General features: G+C 38.4%; 1 protein-coding gene and 1 long non-coding RNA gene across 5 annotated transcripts in view; one reads left to right on the top strand and one right to left on the bottom strand.

The window, feature by feature from the left end:
- Window positions 1–2210: 2210 nt before the first annotated feature.
- UNC80 (unc-80 homolog, NALCN channel complex subunit) overlaps window positions 2211–19777 on the top strand; it is a 221428-nt gene continuing 203861 nt past the window's right edge. For all 3 annotated transcript variants that reach the window (XM_039249973.1, XM_039249971.1, XM_039249972.1), the window contains exons 1-5: window positions 2211–2302; window positions 3252–3300; window positions 6140–6296; window positions 7256–7557; window positions 16633–16756. In XM_039249973.1, coding sequence (XP_039105904.1) covers window positions 2211–2302; window positions 3252–3300; window positions 6140–6296; window positions 7256–7557; window positions 16633–16756 — 724 coding nt within the window. The remainder of the gene's footprint in view (window positions 2303–3251; window positions 3301–6139; window positions 6297–7255; window positions 7558–16632; window positions 16757–19777) is intronic.
- LOC120243746 lies at window positions 2517–19552 on the bottom strand. 2 transcript variants are annotated; one of them, XR_005531389.1, is made up of 4 exons: window positions 19312–19552; window positions 15998–16089; window positions 14165–14304; window positions 2517–2758 (listed from the first exon to the last, which is right to left on the bottom strand). It is a non-coding gene; the product is annotated as an uncharacterized LOC120243746 (long non-coding RNA). The 2 variants fall into 2 exon arrangements; XR_005531388.1 differs by lacking the exon at window positions 14165–14304.

The raw sequence follows: 19777 nt of genomic DNA, 5'->3' as shown, positions 1-19777 counted from the left end.
CTCCTCTGAACTCCATACTCATATTTCTAGATGCCTCTTCATGGTATCAATTGGAATTTCCAATGGAGACTTAAGGAAAACTCATTAATGCTTCTATACACATACCTAAAATAAGAACGTAATTCTCCCTGTCAACTTTTTCTTTGAATGAGATTGTCATTTATTCAGTTGCACAAAATAGAAAACTTAGGTTTGCTTGATATTTATTGAAGGCTTACTACAGATTAGAGAATCTCTTAAATTCTTTACAAGTATTAACATTTAATCCTAACAGCATCTCTATGGGAAAGGTACTATTATTTGGAGACCTTGGCCAAGAACCTTTACCAGGGTATTATACCTAGGACAAGCTAGTGCTAGAGACAAAACTGTCTGGCTCATGATCTAAGCTCTTAATCACTGTTCCATCTATTTTTCTCTCCCCATTCCTGCTTGGTTATTGAATCTTACTAATTATACCTCTGCAATATCATTCAAAATTACCTCCTTATTTCTAGCTCTGCTATCATAGCCTTAGTTCAGCATCTCATGAAATATTTCTCTGATCTCCAGACTGGGGTTCCCATCTACCACTCTTGCTTGTTTAAAATGACCTCTACATCCCAGTCATATATCTGTCACATTTAAATAGAAGCAACATTTTTACTGCCCTACTTAAAGTCTTTCTTATCTAAACTTTGTAGCTTGCCATAGAAAATCTTTCTCCATTCAATTTCTGCTCATATTTTCTGCCTTGTTCCTTTGTTTATAAGTGAATCTGTGTCATATCTTCCAGGGTACCCCTTTCTTTACATGTCTATATTCCTCTCACTGCCGTGAGTGCTTTATGAGCAAGAATCTATATAGCATGATACTTGGCATATAAAATAAATTCAGTAAATATACATTGAAAAAACTGTATTTTGAATCTATCTTTCCTTGTTTCAAAATTCCTATTAAAAGATTACTTCAAGGTATTAAATGCATAATTTAAATTTGTGACTGAAAATACTAATATATAGCATATAATTCTCTCTATATGGAGTAGATGCACTTGTAGTTAATTACACTGGAAATATTTCTAACTTGAGATCAGGTTCTGTGGTCTAAGCCTCTACTCTTAGACCAATATTTTGTTCAAAGAGGTGTGTGACTATATTTGTTTGCAGGTAGTTGGGTTCACAGCAATGATTTTCTACTCCAACTGCCTTCATTTCACCCCACCCCCATTTGTTTTGCTGCTAGATAAAACACCTAACAGAAATCCATCTATTAACTATATAGACATTTGACTATGACAACTGAAGGAAAATGGCAAATATCATTGGGATGAACAGGGTCACCCAAGGACATTAATGGACTATAATAAACAGCATTTCGTAATAGCACGATTCAAATGTTCTTCCTCAATTTATAATTAACTGATGCCCGCAACTGCTTAGTTTGAGGATATTCCTGCTTTAGCAAAATGAGCAAGGTTAATTTCTTGTGGTTACCATTTTAAAATAATTTCTCACATTAGAAAACTTTCAAGCTTTCTCTGTCTTGCCAGGCTTGATCTCTTCCTTGTTTACACTCCGAATAGTTTTCATGTGCTCCTGCTGCTAAAACCCAAGGGTGGACTCCTGACCTCCTTGCTAGAGGTGTGAATGATGCCAGGGTTAGTGACTCTTCTGCAGTTTCTGAAAGCTCCTCCTCCCCAGGCCGTGACAATTCTTTGGACGCTGAGGTTGGGAAGCAGGACAGGTGACACTCCTGGGGTGCAGCTCGGAAGGAAGGAAGCCGAATCCTGGGGCTTGAAGAGGCCGAGGGCATCAGCGTGCAATGCGGAGCGTGGACCTTTCGGGCCACCCCGCTGCGGTTCAAGGTTCACCCTGTCCCCTGCCCTGCTCTGCCGCCGGGCTGTCCGGCGCGGGCCGCTGTCCACAGTGGGAGGTACTGAAAGCAAGGAGCGGGCGCGGGGGCGGCGAGGCGGACAGCTCCTCCGAGCGCTCCCCTCCCCGCTCCGTGGCTCCTCCGGCCCTCCCCTCCTCCCGCAGCCATGTTCCACGCGCGGGGAGGGGTGGGGGAAGGAGAGGGGGACGGGGGATCAGGGCGGAGAGAGCCGGCTCTGCCTCGGGGAAGGAGGGGATGAGAGTTGGGGAGAGCAGCGGGAGGAGGCGGCGGCGGCGGCGGCGGCTAGCCGGGAGCCAGCGCTGGGTCCTGCAGTAGGACTCTCAGGAGCCACCATCATGGTGAAGAGGAAGAGCTCCGAGGGCCAGGAGCAGGACAGCGGCCGCGGCATCCCCCTGCCCATCCAGACCTTCCTGTGGCGGCAAACCAGGTGAGGGGCGCGGAGGGCGCGCCGCGGGCCGCGCGGGGCTGGGGGCGCTCCTGGGGCCGCGCGGGTCACCGCCACTGCTGCCACGGCTGCTGAGGCCGCGCCACAGCCTGCAGCTCCCTCTCTGGGGCTGGAAAGCGAGCCCTCAGCACCTGCTTAAAAACACGCATTTTAAAAATATTTCGTGAAGTTTGGCGACAAGCAGATTGGCAGTTGAATAAATATATACATTATTTAGGGGGTGGGAGGGCAGAAAGCTTAGGAAGAGGGGGCGGGGAACTAGGGAGGGTAATTCTGACTGGTCGTGTTCTTGCGTCCGATTTCCCCTCCATCTCCTGCTGTAATTCCAGGCCGGTGACCTGTTGTTTTTCCAGCTCCTGTTTGGCGAATATCTGCTCTGCCCACTTGTTAACCATTTTTGCTCGGATTCAGCCAATGTAGTCTTCTTGGTTCAAGACCCTGAGGAGGAGGATTTTTTATAAGATTTTTTTTTTCCTGAAAAGACCTGAAACCTATTCCAATAAACAGGAAACAAGATTTCCAGTATTGTTATTATTATTAATATTATCATTATTATTACTATTTTGGAAATGTATCAGATAACAAATTAGATTTTGGAAATCATAACCCACAAACTGTGTTCCTTTTTAGTTTTTAATATAATTACATCCACGGGTCGTATACCACTCCCGACCATTGGCAATTTAGAATCTGGTTAGGTCAAAGTCTGCAGAATAAGAGTGGATACAGAAAATGTGGAGAGCCACATCTCTTTCATATATGTAATTACACATGTAAAAGCAAATGTCGTCAGCTGTTCAACACCTGCTCATTAACAGGCTATAGGGAGGCATGAGATTTGAGTTTTATAGAACCATGTCTTACTCGTTGAAAAAAATGTCATAAAGATTATAATTTTTACTTATAACAAATATCTCTATTAATTTTTCAGTGCATTTTTGAGGCCTAAACTGGGGAAACAATATGAAGCCTCATGTGTGGTATGTGATATTCACCATTTAATGATTATTTCCATATTTTGTGTGGCAATTTCTAACCAAGGAAAGGCATTAAATTGTACTGACTGTATAGATTAATTCACTCAGTAAATATTATTGAGCACCTACTATGTGCTAGGCATAGTTCTAAATGATGGGATAGAGCAATAATCAAAACATAGAGTTTACATTCTGGTGGGAGGAAGCAAGCGACTCACAAATAAATAACATACATAATAAGCCAGATAGTGATAGATACTATGAAGAAAAATGAGGTAACAAAGCAGACTGGAGGCACTGGCAGCTGGAGGAGGGGGCGGCTTCCATGTTTAGAGCAGTGGATAGTAAGGTTTCCCTGCCAATGTGACTCGTAGACAAAGATGTGGGGAAAAGGGGACGGAGGAATAAGAAAGAAAAGAGGGGAACAGCACATCTAAAGGACCTTAGCCCAGAGTGGATAGGGGCAGAGGAGGAGAAGAAAGGGTGGCGAGATTCCAGGGTCTTACAGGGCAGGCACAGTAAGCCCAATCCTTAAACAAAATAGAGACTGTTCTAGAGGAAGCTAATGAGATGAGTACCTATGAACTACTCAAGGTAATATGCAGTTCTGAACCTTTATGTCTTAAATGTTTGGTGCAAGTCGGAAAATAGATGATGTAAAATAATTATGAAAGTAATGCTCTCAGAATTTATATCCTATAGAGTACACTTGTCCTGAGATTCTAAGGGAATCCCCTATCTCTAAAATTTCCCACTTCACAAATTGAAAACAAAAGGCATGAAATCATGAGGCAAAATGAAATAAACTTTTCACAGGTTTCATTAAAATTTGAAGCTCAGGTAAAGGTCTTCACACTTCATATATTAACACCTACCCGTTTGGACATTGCCATGAATATTTGCCAATGACTACATAGATGACCTTCTAGTAAGGAGTATGGAAATGTGTTAGGGGCTTTAAAAATGATGAAAGCCAGGGTGCTTGGGTGGCTCTGTTAGTTAAGCATTCGACTCTTGATTTTGGCTCAGGTCATGATCTCACAGTTCATGAGATCAAGCCCCGCATCAGGCTCTGTGATGATAGCGTGGAGCCTGCTTGGGATTCTCTCTCTCCCTTTTTCTCTACTCCTCCCCAACTCCCACTCTCTATCTCTCTCAAAAATAAATAAATAAACATTTTTTTTTAAACTGGTCAAAGCCACCTAAAGAGTTAAACACACAGGCACACACACTCAAATAGGAATTTGTTTTTTTGTATCGCCTGCCCTTCAAAGTTGCCACAAGGATATTTTTAAAATATAATTCTCTCCTAAGGACCTTTTAATGGAATTTCTTGTTGTACTTAGCTCAAGTCAGAGTAATTTGACACTTCAAAAACCTCTGGGCCTTCTATAAATCATGCTTACAATTATACTAACTTAAAATAATTCTGACTTTTTCCTGTTCTCGGCAAAGATATGTCTGACATTTTTAATATAGTCACTCAATATAAAATAACTAAGTCACATAAATAGGGAAACAAAAATATAGAAAATAATTTTAAGGGTTTGAAAAATAATAAAGCGTTATATTAGTAACATTTAAGAAGAAAATGACATTAAGTACCCAGAGTTATCTGTTATTATATAATTCATCCTCTAATATGTTTTCAACAAGACTGCATAAATTCCTTATAACCTTTTAATGCCCAACATACTCACCCTTTATATAATGAATGCTTAGATACCTGAGGGCTGAAGAATTTAAAAGCATTTGGATCTGTCTTTATTTAGTTAAAAAGAAAAAAAGACTGTATCTCTGTTTTTACCCCATATCAAATCCTCAGCATAACTTTTGTTATGAGGGTAAATTTCTTATTTTCCTTTTTTGAGTCAAAAAGTAATTAGATTTCTTTGGAGAATCTCTGTATTAAGTAGTGTCTTTTGCTCTGATATCCTAATAATATCAATAATACAGCTTGAATACTTAGAACTTGTATTATGATCACTCTAGACCACACCTCCACAATCTTCTTGGTCACTTGTGGCATCAAGCAGCAATCAGGTTAAGTTCTTACGAGACAAATACTTATTAAATTTATTTTAATATTTGGTAGCTATACCTCCCCTAACACCTTATAGTGATACCCTCCTCATCCAAACAACAACAACAACAGACACTGAGTAGGTCACATTTCTGGGAAGCTTCACTCCCTGAACAAGACAGGAGATTTAATAAATGAGCAAAGCTTATGGCTTGTTTCCATTCTTTCTTTTCTCCCTCCCTTTCTTTCTTTATTCAACAGATATGTTAGGTATTTTTATGGTGACAGGCATTAGATAAGGATGTCTTGTCCCAGGTTGTTGCTACGGCCATGGAATAATTCAGAGACCCCAAAGTCAGATTTCTTGAAAGAATTGTATCTTATTTAACACTTGTTGAAAATTGACCTAAATTCGGTCCTCAAACACTTTCATAAAAGCCATTTTACTTTGTTCTTCCGTTGTCACAGACCCTTTGGATGCCTCAGCAAAATTTTATAAAATATTACATCCAAGAACTCATGACTGAAATGTGTTGTTGTGCTTTTTTTTTTTTTTTAAAGAGGAAGCTTATTTAGGTGGAAATAAAAATCATTTAATAATTCAAATCGTGTATTTTAAATCAAACGCCTAAAATGGGTAAAAAGAAATTCTCACTGACCCATTATATGTCAACATATACAATGAAATGCAGTGGGAGTGCCCTCGAAAATATCTCCTCCACCCATTTGCATCTTGTAATACCTTGGTGTCCATTTTCTCGTCAATCAATATCTCTAATTCCTTATTTTACGTTTTTTCTTCTTTTTTGGTATCTACAGTCCTTTGAACGAGTGTTGGTAGAAAACAAATTGCATGGCCTTTCTCCAGCCCTCTCTGAAGCCATCCAGAGCATTTCCAGGTGGGAGCTGGTACAAGCTGCTTTGCCTCACGTCCTCCACTGCACGGCAACCCTGCTTTCCAACAGGAACAAGTTAGGTTGGTTCTTCTGCATTACTTCTTCATGGCGTGTGGCCTACTACCCGCATGGTAACAACATTTACTGGCTACTCACTGTTTTCCTAGGCACTGTGCACACACAGTCTCATTTAATCCTCACAAAAGCCCCCTCCCTTTGATACCACTATGATCTCCATCTTACCAAGGAAAGAACTGTTTCTTTTGTTTCAAGCAAGATGTGAATATATTTTCCTTTTATAAATTTTTTTAATGTTTTATTTCTAGGAGAGAGAGAGAGAGAGAGAGCATGAGCAGGGGAGGGTCAGAGAGAGAGGGAGTCACAGACTGAAACAGGCTCTAGGATCTGAGCTGGCAGTCCGCACAGAGCCCGATGTGGGGCTCGAACCCACGAACCGCGAGATCATGACCTAAGCGAAAGTCGGACGCTTAACCGACTAAGCCACCCAGGCATCCCTATATTTTCCTTTTAAACATTAGAAGATTATAGGGAAGCCAAAGACTATCACCCATCCAAGATGAGTCCCAATCAGATGTGTCTCCTTTACCCTCTCAACTGCCAAAGCGACCCCTTGCACTTTGTAGTACTGAGTGTATGTGCCTGCATGTGCATAAAGATTCTTCCCCTTTTTTAGATTATTTTACAGATTGCTTTTATCACATGGTAACATGTCCTAACATCCACCCAATGTTTGCATACACTCTCTACATGCTATTTTCCATATATATATTTGACTAAAGACATGTGATGCCCCTATGGCAGTATGTTATTCTACAGAGATTTTAACCAGTTAGAAAGCCCCAAAACAAGAATGAGCCCTTCTAGCAGTGGTTGTAAGACATGCAGAGAAATGCCAGTGTCTCCCAGGAAATCAAACCACAGAGCAAAGCAAGAATGTTCTTCCCAGACCAAAAGTGGATATCTATTGTTCTGGTAGCAGAGTTGGCCTTAACCTGGCTCTGTGGTTGTCCCCATGCAGGCCACCAGGATAAACTGGGTGTTGCTGAGACGAAGCTCCTTCACACCCTGCACTGGATGCTCCTGGAGGCCCCTCAGGACTGCAACAGTGAGCGGTTTGGGGGCACAGACCGTGGCTCCAGCTGGGGTGGCAGCAGCAGTGCTTTCATCCACCAGGTAGAAAATCAGGGTTCCCCGGGGCAGCCTTGCCAAAGCAGCTCCAATGATGAAGAAGAGAGTAACCGAAGGAAGATCTTCCAGAACTCCATGGCTACTGTGGAGCTCTTTGTGTTTCTGTTTGCTCCTCTGGTACACAGGATCAAGGTAAGCAGAGGGCTAGTATGAGACTGAGGGTGGATAGATGTGAGGTGGGCTTCAAATGATACTTCCGTATTTCCGTATTTGGTTGACCGGGTCTTGGTACGATGTCATAGCAAGCCAAGACATGGAGAGTTTTGTTTTCATATTAAACCACTGAGCATAATTTCAAAAACAATTCTTTGCATATCGTTTATCTACTTAAAAATCTTCAGTGGTTCTTCTTCTGCCCCAAGATAACATCCAAATATTAAACATGGCATATCAAGTTAAGCATGATCCAAGGCTTAAGTATATCTTTTAATTTGTCATTTGCTAGTCCCTACTGGTATCATCATGACCCAGCTCTGGGAGCCATTCCCTGAATATGCCCTTGCTGTTCACTCTGCTCTCTTTCCTTCCTCTGTTCTTCTCATGATTCCTCAAATCTATAGCAGAAGTTTTAAATGTTTTGTATACTGTGGATTTTTGGACAATGTGATACAAGCTGAGAATTGCTTTTCAAGATATTTCTTAATGCATAAAACACAAAAGATAGGATTACATGGAAACCAATTTTATTAAAAATACAATTATATACAAGTACCCTTTGGATCTGAAAAAGATTATCATTTGAAATTACTATGCCACCACTCTCTAGCTGTATGATCTTGGTGGTATTGTTTAACCTCTCGGATCCTCCATTGCATACAATTGTGGCTATCTCAAACACAAGGTAAATATATGTGTTCCAATACAAGGAGAGAAATCATGATCTATTTGCTATTCCTGTGAATGAATAAATTACAGCATTCCATCTGAGTGCCAAGTTAAGAGTTAAGACATTAATATACTCAAATGTTCTTTGATAGAATATTAGGATTCTGATGAATGGATGTTTCACGTTGTGTGTGTGTGTGTGCACATGTGTGTGTGCATGTGTGTGCACATATATGTAGGTGGTTGTGAGACCATTAACAATCACTATAAGGAGAATGAACTAGTGAGTCTTCACTCAGTTTTAGTTAAAACACACTTTAACTTGATTCTGTCCAATTGCTGCTAGGAATAGAATTGAAATTACCTGTAACTTCCCCACATGCTTTGCATGCACTGGCCACATTGCCCATGAAACATGCTAAAAATTTTAAATGTTGTAAAATCTGATTAAATTGCTACTTTAAAAACTTTGACTTTCCATTTTAAAAAGTCTTTTATGATGGTTACACTTAGTAAAATGCATTACTTTAATTGAGACCATCATCTGGCTTATGAGACCTGCAGGTCTAAGCCCTTGCCCTCCTTCTCAGCCTCATCTCCCTCCATGTCAATAGCCTTTCTCTCATTAACTAACCTCCAAGGTCTCTTGGAGAGAACCCCCTCCTGCCCTAAATTTTCATACGGCTATGTCCTTCTTATCAATTTACTCACAACTCAAATGTCATCACTTCAGAGAAAATTTTCCTGACTATTTTAGTGTTACTAGCACATGACTATATTTACCCTCTTAGTACTTATCAGTACCTGAAATTATTTTCTGTGGTTGTTTTTATGTTTCTTGCCCATCACCCTCCTAGAACAGAGTTCTTGAGCAAAGGGACGCTGCTTATTCAGGTCACACTGTATTTTCAGTGTCTAGAATAGTATCTGGCAAAAATGAGGTACCAAATAAATATTTAATAACAGACTCACCGAGTAAACCCAAGTTATTATCACCTTAGATGATCCAGGTGCTAAGAGTAGCAATTGTACATAGGTACACAGCTCTTAAAATGGATAGGACAGGAAAGAAGGGGTCTTTAAAAAATGACTGCCCATAGTGATGACTATCGTGGAGAAATATCCTCTGGACTGAAAAATGTGAAAATATATAAGTGACAGGAATGGCTGTAATTTTATCTGAAGATACAACTGAGAGTCCAAGTTTGGGAAACAGGACTACATTTAAATCCAGTGCTTGTTGCTTCCTACTATTAGTTTCCTTAAGCCTCTGTCTTCCCAAGTATAAGAATAGTTATACTATTGGGTATAAGAATAGTTTTATGAGGCCTTGTGGTTAAACGTGCAATGGTGAGCCACGTTACACATAACAAGGCATTAACAAATGTTTAGTTGCTTTTAGTGCTGGTGTTTTACTGCTATTAGTATTTCGTATTCTTAGTAGAAAGGGAGCCAGATCCTCTTTCACGGGACACTTCCAGATAGTTTATGGCTCAAAACCCTCAAGTTTTACTTCTGGCCTGGAGTATTTATAAGGAAGTAATTGGAGCATTTATAAGGGAATAAGACAGTGCATATAAAATACCATACAATGATTAAATCATAATAAACTATTATTATTAGCTGTCATTACTAGCATATTATTATTTCATCATTTTATTATTGCCATGAAGGAAATATTGTTCCAGATGCTATAGGGAATAAAAAATATTAATGAGTCAATAAATTTATCCATAAGGCCTTTTCCTTCTGAGTGAGGTGTTTGCTTTTTAAAATGTATTTAGAAGTGTACAGTCCCCGGATCAGGATTTCCCAGCCTTGGCACTGTTAGCATTTGGTGCCAGATAATTCTTTCCTGTGAGACATTATCCTGTGATGTGTGTAGGTTATCAGTAGCATTTCTGACCCCAGGTCACAAGATGCCAGTATCATCTCCTCCTTCTGAGTTGTGGCAGCCACAAATGAGTCCATACGTTGCCGAGTGTCCTCAATGGGTAGGCAGGGGGTGGGAATTGCCCCTCATTGAGAATCACTGTCGTAGGTCTTTCATTTGCCTACTGGTTATCAGATCCTGTCTCTCCCTACTTTCCTATCCATTCTACACCCATGTGAACTACTCCTCACCAGCACCATTAATGCCCCCTTTTTCTTATCCTTCCATTGCATTTGCCTTTTAAAATTCCAACACCAGGTCATGCCTAAAATCCACTTTTTCTATCCCTGCCCCCAGATACCTGCATGCCTTTGGGGGGAAACCACACAACCATCCAGATTGGTGTTTCTACAAAGTTGTAGTCCTCAGCCCCTGTGTGCTGCCCCACATATCAGGTCTTCTCTTGACTTTACTCCCTCAAGTAGCCAGTCAGCACTTCTACAGATGGTGTTGTAGGTTGAGGCTCTTATAGGACATGGTGCTACAGGAAGTGTGGGAGGCTGAAATCCAGTTGAGGCCACTTTCTAACTTGTTTGCAGTCTTCTGGCTTGTCTCATAAATCCAACTTCAACACTAAAGTGATCTATGTAGATCTGACCAAATCACCAACATGCTTAATTTGTTAATTTCCTACGACCAGTGAAATTCCAGCTCTTTAGTCTGGTAACTGGGCCCTCCATAACCTGCATGGATACTTCTCCTGTCAATGAGCTCCAAGTTCTTGGACTCTCCCCAAGAACATAAGATGCTTTTTTCCAGGCCTGTTCTCATGCTGGTTCTGCACTCTAGAATGTTCTCATGCCCTGCTCTTCTGCCTAGAAAACTCCTACTTAACCTTCACAATTTCATTTAAGATCCATCCCTCTCTTCCTCTATCTTTATAATAATATTTTAGACAGATTTTTATTGTTATTTTTAGTTTAGTATCATTATTTCTTTATGGGTCAGTCTCTCCCATTAGAATCTCAATGGTTTGAGAGTGGGGAGATATCACTGTACTCTGAAGAGCTAACATAATATCTCAATTTTGTAGGTATCCAATCAATATTTTTTGACTGTATTAATTCATTAATTAGCAAATAAATCTAATATAAATGATTCATCCTTTTGTAAGACAGTGTATAATTAATTCAATGCACATTTTTTCTATTAATTTATTTTAATTCTAGTACGGTTAACATACATTGTTATATAGGCTTCAGGTATACAATATAATGATTCAACAGTTCCATACATCACCCAATACTCATCACAACAAGTGCACTCCTTAATCTCCATCACCTATTTCACCTATCCACCCACCCACCTTCCCTCTGGTAACCATCAGTTTGTTCTCTACAGTTGAGAGTCTGTTTCATGGTTTGTCTCTTTTTTTTCTGTTGGTCATTTGTTTTGTTTCTTAAATTCCACATATGAGTGAAATCATATGGCATTTGTCTTTCTTTGACTTATTTCACTTAGCATTATATTCTCTAGCTCCGTCCATGTCATAGCTAAGGCAAGATTTTATTATTTTATAAAGCTGAATAATATTCCATTATATATATCACATCTTCTTTATCCCTTCATCTATTGATGGACCTTGGGCTGCTTCCATAATCTGGCTATTGTAAATATTGTAAATAATGCTGCAAAAACATATGAATGCATGTATCCCTTTGAATTAATATTTTGCACCTTTGGGGTAAATACCCAGTAGTGTGACTGCTGGATCACAAGGTAATTCTATTTTAACTTCTTGAGCAATGCCCATACTGTTTTCCACAGTGGCTGCACCAGTTTGCATATTTGCCAATAGTGTAAAAAGGTTCCTTTTCATCCTCATCCTCTCCAACAACCGTTTCTTGTGTTTTTCATTTTAACTGTGCTGGCAAGAGTGAGGTGGTATCTCATTGTAATTTTGATTTGCATTTCTCTGATGATGAGTGATGTTGAGCATCTTTTCAAGTGTCGACCATTTGGATGTCTTTGGAGAAGTGTCTGTTTATGTCTTCTGCCTACTTTTTAATTAGATTGCTTATTTTATGGGTGTTGAGTTTAATAAGTTCTTTATATATTTTGGACACTAGCCCTTTATTGGATATATCATTTGTAAATATCTTCTCCCATTCAGTAGGTTGCCTTTTAGTTTTGTTGGTTGTTCCCTTCACTGTGTATAAGCTTCTTATTTTTTGTATAAGCTCTTATTTTGATATAGTCCCAATAGTTTGTTTTTGCTTTTATTTCCATTGCCTCAGGAGACATATCTAGAAAAATGTTGCTATGCCTGATGTCAGAGAAACTGCTGCCTATGCTCTCTTCTAGGACTTTTAACGTTTCATATCCTTAATCCATTTTGGCCATTAATCCATTTTGAGTTTGTTTTTGTATATAATGTAAGAAAGTGGTCCAGTTTCATTCTTTTGCATTCAGCTGTCCAGTTTTCCAAACCCCATTTGTTGAAGAGACTGTCTTCTTCCCATTGCATATTCTTTCCTCCTTTATCAAAGATTAATTGACCATATAATTGTGGATTCATTTCTGAGGTTTCTATAATGTTCCACTGATATATGTGTCTGTTTTTGTGCCAGTACCATACTGTTTTGAATACTATAGCTTTGTAGCATCACTTAAAGTCTGGAATTGTGATGCCTCCAATTTTGTTTTTCTTTTTCAAAATTGCTTTGGCTATTCAGTGTCTTCTGTGGTCCCACACAAATTTTAGGACCAATTTTGTTTGTTCCAGTTCTGTGAAAAATGCTGTTGGTATTTTGTAGAGAGTGCATCAAATGTGTAGATTGCTTTGGGTAATATGGACATTTTTAACAATATTTGTTCTTCCAATCTATAAGCATGGAATGTCTTTCCGTTTTTTTATATCACCTTCAATTTCTTCCATCAGTGTTTTATACTTTTCAGAGTACAGGTTTTTCACCTCTTTGGTTAAGTTTATTCTGAGATACTTTATTATTTTAGGTACAATTATAAATGAGATTGTTTTCTTAACTTTCTGCTGCTTCATTTCCAGTATGTAGAAAAATGCAACAGATTTCTGTACATTGATTCTATAATTTTAATTTATAATTGCCTCAAATATGTTACATGAAACCAATAATCTAAAAGTTCTGTCAAATATATTATTTTCAACTAAATTTAATTTCATTAGTGAAAAATGCTGAGTATTTATTACAACTAAGGAATTTAAATGGGATGTCATGATTTGATCATATTCACTTATTCCTCCAATAAATATTTATTGAGTGCCTTCTCTATGAAAGGCACTCTTCAGAGTGCTTTATTCAGCAGTGAATAAAACAAAATCCAAGCCCTCAAGGAAGTTTTTATAAAATCTGTATGTATGAAGTAAACAACATTAAAATGAAATTTAAAATAAGAATACTTTTTAAATTCAATTTTTCTAAACTACTATTAAGCATATTTAGAATAGTTTCATGCCATCATGGAAACAGTGAAAGCAAGAAATGCATCTGAAATGTAGGGATATTGTCTCTGCCAGTGTTATGTCTTCTGGTTTTTCTAAGGACCTTACTTGACCACCTGTCCCACAGCGTTTGAATGATACTGTCTTTTCCAGCTATCAACTTGCTGGCCATATGTGCATACACAGCATTCTATGACCCACTAATGGGGACTCCAGAAGAAAAAATTAGAGTCCCAGGATTTATGCATTCAGCCAATTTAAAAGGACTCACAAAGGAACATGACAACATAAGAGGAGGCCATACATTTTGCAAGTTTTCAAGTCTGAAGAATGATTAGTTTAATTGGTGCTATTTTCGGAATGTAAACTATACTCCATTAATCAACAAGTATAAATTGATGCTCAAGGAGAATACACAGAAGGAGATCTCAATTTGTCTCCATAAACATATAATCTAGTTGGATATATATCAAATAAAACAAAATAAAGACAGTAACCATCAGTGAGTGGATCAACTGAGCCAGTGTTAAAAGCCGGGGGTTCAGTATAAGAGGGCTTACCTTCTGATGTGTGTCCACAGGAGTTTTATTTGTGCCAAGACTACTTATCAGGAACATAGAAAAGGACGGAGTTCCAAAGCTATGAAATTCTCAAAACCAGGTCAATTGAGATTTGGCTTCCTGCATTTCTGGAGACAGATCTGATAAGTTTTGCTTACTGTTAATCCCCTGCTTGCTGGGTCTAACACCACATATAATACTAGGTTCCCATAACTTCAGACGTGCCTGTCAAGCTGCTTCCTCAATATCTCTAGTTGAGTGTCTAACAGGCATCTCAAACTTAACATGTCTGAAACTAGGCTCCTGATATCCCCCAACCTGCTCCTTCTTCATCTTGCCTATCTTTGTCAAAGCCAAAAATCTTTGACACCCCTTTCTCTCACCCTCCACTTCCAGTCAGTTCTGTAGACTGTATCTTCAAAATGTATCTAGAATCTACTACCACTTCTCATTTTGCCCTCTACTAACACCCTTCTCTAATCATCTTTCACCTAGATGATAATAATGGCTTCCTAAATAGACTCTCTTTCCACGCCTACTCTTTCTCAAACTATTCTTAATAGCCTCAGTAAGCCAATGAAATGTACATCCAGTAATGTCATACCACTACTGAGAACCCTCAGTGGCTCCCATCTTACTCAGTAACTGCTGAAGCTCTTACTATGACCTATCAGGCCCTGTATTATTTGGAACTCAATAACTTCTTTGACCTTATTTTTTTTCTTTTACTCTTCTGCCATCAACCTGACTCCAGAAACAGTCTCCTGGGTGTTTCTAGACACACAAGGCATATGTAGGACCTTTGCACTTGCTGATTCCTTCTCATGGAATGTTTTTCCGAAAATATCTACTTGGCTGCTCCTTCATTCCATTTAGATCCTTTTACTCAAAGCCACTTTCACAATAAGGGCTTCCCTGGCCATGCTGTCTAAAATATCAACACCTTGCCTGACACATCCCTTTGCCTGTTTTTCCTCTCTTTTGTAGCAGGAGAGCAGGGACTTTTGTGTGCTTTGTTCACTATTCTAGCCCAGAACCTAGAATAGTAGTAAGTATGCAGTAGGTGGTCTACAAATATTTATAGAATGAATGTTGACTGAATTTGACCAATGCTGTATGTGCTTTCCTAATACCTTCACAGGGAGTCCTAGATGTTTTCCCATCGTGGGCACTGTTGTAGTGCCAGGATCCTAGCCTATAGCTTACAGAAGAGGCTGCTCTGTATATATGTGTGGATATCATCAGCCCTTCTAGCCAAAGTTTCCTTTGACACTGAGCCATGTTGATTCACCATTTGCAGGATCACTTTTCTTATTTTTTTTTTTTCCAATTTCTTCCTACAGCTTAGCCTTCTAGATCAATGGTCTTCAACCATGGCTACACATGAAAGTCAGCATGGAACTGAGTGATTCTAATTTAATTGGTCTGGGCAGGGGAGGAAGTAACATCTGGGCCTCCAAAGTTGCCTAGGTGATTATAATATGCAAGCGAGGGTTGCACACCACTGCCCCATGTGAGTTCCTGGGTTTTGGTTGTGTTCGTTAATCTGCAATAACATTCTCTGCTTCCACCTCTACATTTTTTTGAGAGACTGGGTTGTCAATTTATTTTTTTCAGTATTTAATTCCCATCAGTGGCTGAGCTGTTTAAAATGTAATCTCAGAATGTCATATATTTGTACTTACACAATATGAGATAGTATTTTAAATATCTCAGCCTCTCAAAATGATGTAATGATGAAGCAGAAAATGTGCTCCCTAGAAAAGACCTTAAACTGTAGATAAATGGAATGAGTATGAATTGTAACATCAGTGCAACTTAGCAAGTACTTACCGAGTTCCTATTGTGCACCCAATTTCTAATGCTGTATTGAGCCCTGTGATGATGCCAAGTGCTGTCGAAGCGTGAAGATATCTGATAGACTCCTGCCCTCAAGGAATTAAAGATTGTTAAGAAAGCAACATTACAAAACAATATACTAGAAGGGTCTAAATATATGTTCCTGATTCTATGAAATGCAAAAATAAGACACGGATTGGAGAATAACAAGTCAAAATAGCCAATATCTGAGAATATTGATTTAAGAGGGAGAAAGAAGGACAATTAAATAATTAAGAGGAATAACAATGATAACCACAAGAGAACTGCCAAGGCTCTTGAAATAAACAGGCCTTGATCACTGCTAACACAAAACAGTAATTTATGTTTCATGCTTTGGCCAAAGCTGCATTTTAATTATTAATTATGCCAAAAGCAGACCACGGTGGTTTCCATAATAATTGTGATGATAACTTAGGACTATTCATTTACCCTAGAAACACTCATCTGAGTGATGAAAGAAGGTCTAGAAGATCAACCCAACCTACTTTGACAATAATCTTGTGAATGATGTTAATCATTGCAATGACTGGTTTCTTCAACCAGGTTTTACAAGCCAGTTATTGGACATAGATCTTCTCTTCCCCCAGGAATCAGACCTTACATTCCGACTGGCCAGCGGTCTTGTTATATGGCAGCCCATGTGGGAGCACAGACAACCCGAAGTCTCTGGCTTCACAGCACTGGTGAAACCCATCAGGAACATCATTACAGGTTCGTAACTTGGACACCCAGCGGGACGGTCTTAGCAGACTCCCTCATATGCAGGAGTAAGTGTGATGAAATGATTTGCCCTTAAGAAACCAAGAGGAATGAGGTACCTGGGTGGCTCAGTCAGTTAAGCAACTGATTCTAGATTTTGGCTGAGGTAATGATCTCACTGTTCATGAGTTTGAGCCCTGTGTCAGGCTCTGTGTTGACAGCATGGAGCCTGCTTGGGATTCTCTCTTTCATTCTCTCTCTGTCCCTCCCTGCATCTCTCCCTCTTTCTCAAAACAAACAAACAAACAAACATTAAAAGAAAGAGCCCAAATATGTCCATCAAGTGATGAATGGATAAAGAAAATGTGGTGTGTGTGCGTGTGTGTGTGTGTGTCTGTGTGTATATACACAATGGAATATTACTTGGTGATCAAAAAGAATGAAAGCTTGTCATTTGCAACAATGTGGATGGAACTAGAGTGTATTATGCTAAGAGAAATATAAATATATGATTTTACTCATCTGTGGAATTTAAGATACAAACAGATGAACATAAGGGAAGGAAAGCAAAAATAATATAAAAACAGAGAAGGAGATAAACCGTAAGAGACTCTTAAATATAGAGAACAAACTGAAGGTTGCTGGTGGGGTGTTGGGTGGAGATATAGGATAAAGAGGTAAAGAGCATTAATGGGGCCACTTGTTGGGATGAGCACTGGATATTATATGTAAGTGATGAATCACTATATTCTATTCCTGAAATTATTATTTCACTATATGTTAATTAACTTGGATTTAAATTGAAAGAAAGAAAGAAAGAAAGAAACAAAGAAAAAGAAGGGAAAGAAAGAAAGAAAGAAAGAAAAAGAAAGAAAGAAAAAGAAAGAAAAGAAAGGGAGGAAGGGAGGAAGGAGGGAAGGAAGAAAAAAGGAAAGAAAGAATGAAAGAAAGGGAGAAAGAAGGGAAGGAAGAAAGAAATAAAGGAAAGAAGAAAGAAAGAAAAAAGCAAGGAAGGAAGAATAAAAGATAAAAGAAAGAAACCAAGAGGAAGAAAATTTCTCTAGGGAGTTATTATATAAGTGCCCTGGGCACAAGACTTATTTACATATGAGAAACTCTAAACCAGGAGCACATGCTATTCAGTTGAGTGACTTTGGATAAGTCATTTAAATTTCCTGTGCTTCAGTTTCTTCATGTGTAAAACAAGAAGTAAAATATGATATTGCTAGTACTTACAGGGTTGTTATGAAAAGTGAATTAATTATATATAAAATTGCTTAGAAGAATGTCGGGCACATAGTAAGTAAATAAGATATTATTATTGGGGTGCCTGGGTGGCTCAGTCAGTTGAGTGTCTGACTTCAGCTCAGGTCATGATCTCATAGTTCATGAGTTTAAGCCCCGTGTCAGGCTCTGAGAGCCTGGAGCCTGCTTTAGATTCTGTGTCTTGCACTTTCTCTGCCCCTTTCTCTCTCAGAAATAACCATTAAAAAATAATAAAAAGATATTATTATTATATCTTCATAATCATTATAGTAGACAGATTAACACCTCCTTAACCATCTTGCCTTAGTGTTTATTTGGTATCAAAGTATTTCACTACAGGAATCATCTAATGAAATAATTGTTTTGGTGAATTGTGGAAAGAGCAACATTTAATAGCTTGAAAAGTGCATGGAAAGCTCAGGCTTCACTCCAGATGTATCTCTTACTGTGTATGTAAAGTAACCTCTCTGAGTGTTTCTAGTTCTTTAAAATGGAGATAATAATACTATCTTATATAGCCTCATAGTGTGGAATAATTAAGAATCTACATAAAGTACCCATTTTATAGTGAGTGCTTTATAAATTCCATCCTTCTATTTCCAACCAAATTTTTATCATCAATAATAACATTTAGAAAGAGATAAATTGTGTGGTAAGTCTATAGAGACATTATATGTGTGTGTGTATGTGTGTGTGTGTGTGTGTGTGTGTATGTGATATACATCATTTGCTAACTTCAAAAGGCTTTTTTGCAGACAATGGAAGATTATGCATGTAAAAGGGCTTTGTAAGGTGAAGGAAGCCATTAATAAGTTTTTACATACATTCCCCCTGTAACATACCTTTGCAAGGTACTTAGTATGTTAAAGGATTTTCTAAATAAAAGATAAGATGCTTATAGTGACAAATCATGCTTAGTATAGTAATTCAGACAAAAGATGAAATTTTTCATATAGTAAAAGTAGACTAATTCCAGAATTAATTTGTGAACAATGCATTAACTAGTGAAATAAATTATAAATTCGAGAGTAACAGTCTGTCATAAGGTTCAAATAGGAAGGAACTAAATAAGATATCATAGCCAGAAGTCATCTACTTCAGATTCCATGGATAGAATGAGGTTAATTTCATAGAATTAAAACAATCTGAGAGTGAAGACAGATGTATAATATTAAAAACTGAAAACAATAGAAATAAGACAAAAGAAAAAATATGCCACAGTAAGACAAAACTATTACTGAAAAAACTATATCCTTATGCTGATTAAGGATTTTTTCATATTTATAAGCCTTATCACTTACCTTATGAATAAGAGGTCACTTCACATTTAGGTCTCTCTCTCTCTCTCATTAGTACATAAACTATCATTTAACAGATGCATTAAAACCTATTAAGAAATAGTATCCCTCATGAATCACTGGGGCTGTTCCCTTCACCATCCCAATGTTATTATTGGGTTATTTTAAGGGTTAAATGAGACAGTAGTCCCTTAACTGTGGTTTTGGTTTCTGTAGTTTCAATTCCCCATGGTCCAAAAACAGATGATTTGCTCCTCCTGACAAATTGTCAGAAGGTCAGTAGTAGTCTAACACTATGTCACAATGGCTGTATTGTTCATCTCACTTCATCTCCTCATGTAGGCATTTTATCATCTCACATCACCACAAGAAGGGTGAATATGGTATCATGAAGTATTTTAAACGAGAAAGAGACCAGAGACCATATTCACATAACTTTTATGACAGTATATTGCTAGAATGGTTCTAT

The sequence above is a fragment of the Hyaena hyaena genome, unplaced genomic scaffold, assembly GCF_003009895.1.
Source record: "Hyaena hyaena isolate Hyena2069 unplaced genomic scaffold, ASM300989v1 scaffold_353, whole genome shotgun sequence".
Classification (NCBI taxonomy): Eukaryota; Metazoa; Chordata; class Mammalia; order Carnivora; family Hyaenidae; genus Hyaena; species Hyaena hyaena.
This window is presented reverse-complemented; position numbering and strand designations above follow the sequence as displayed.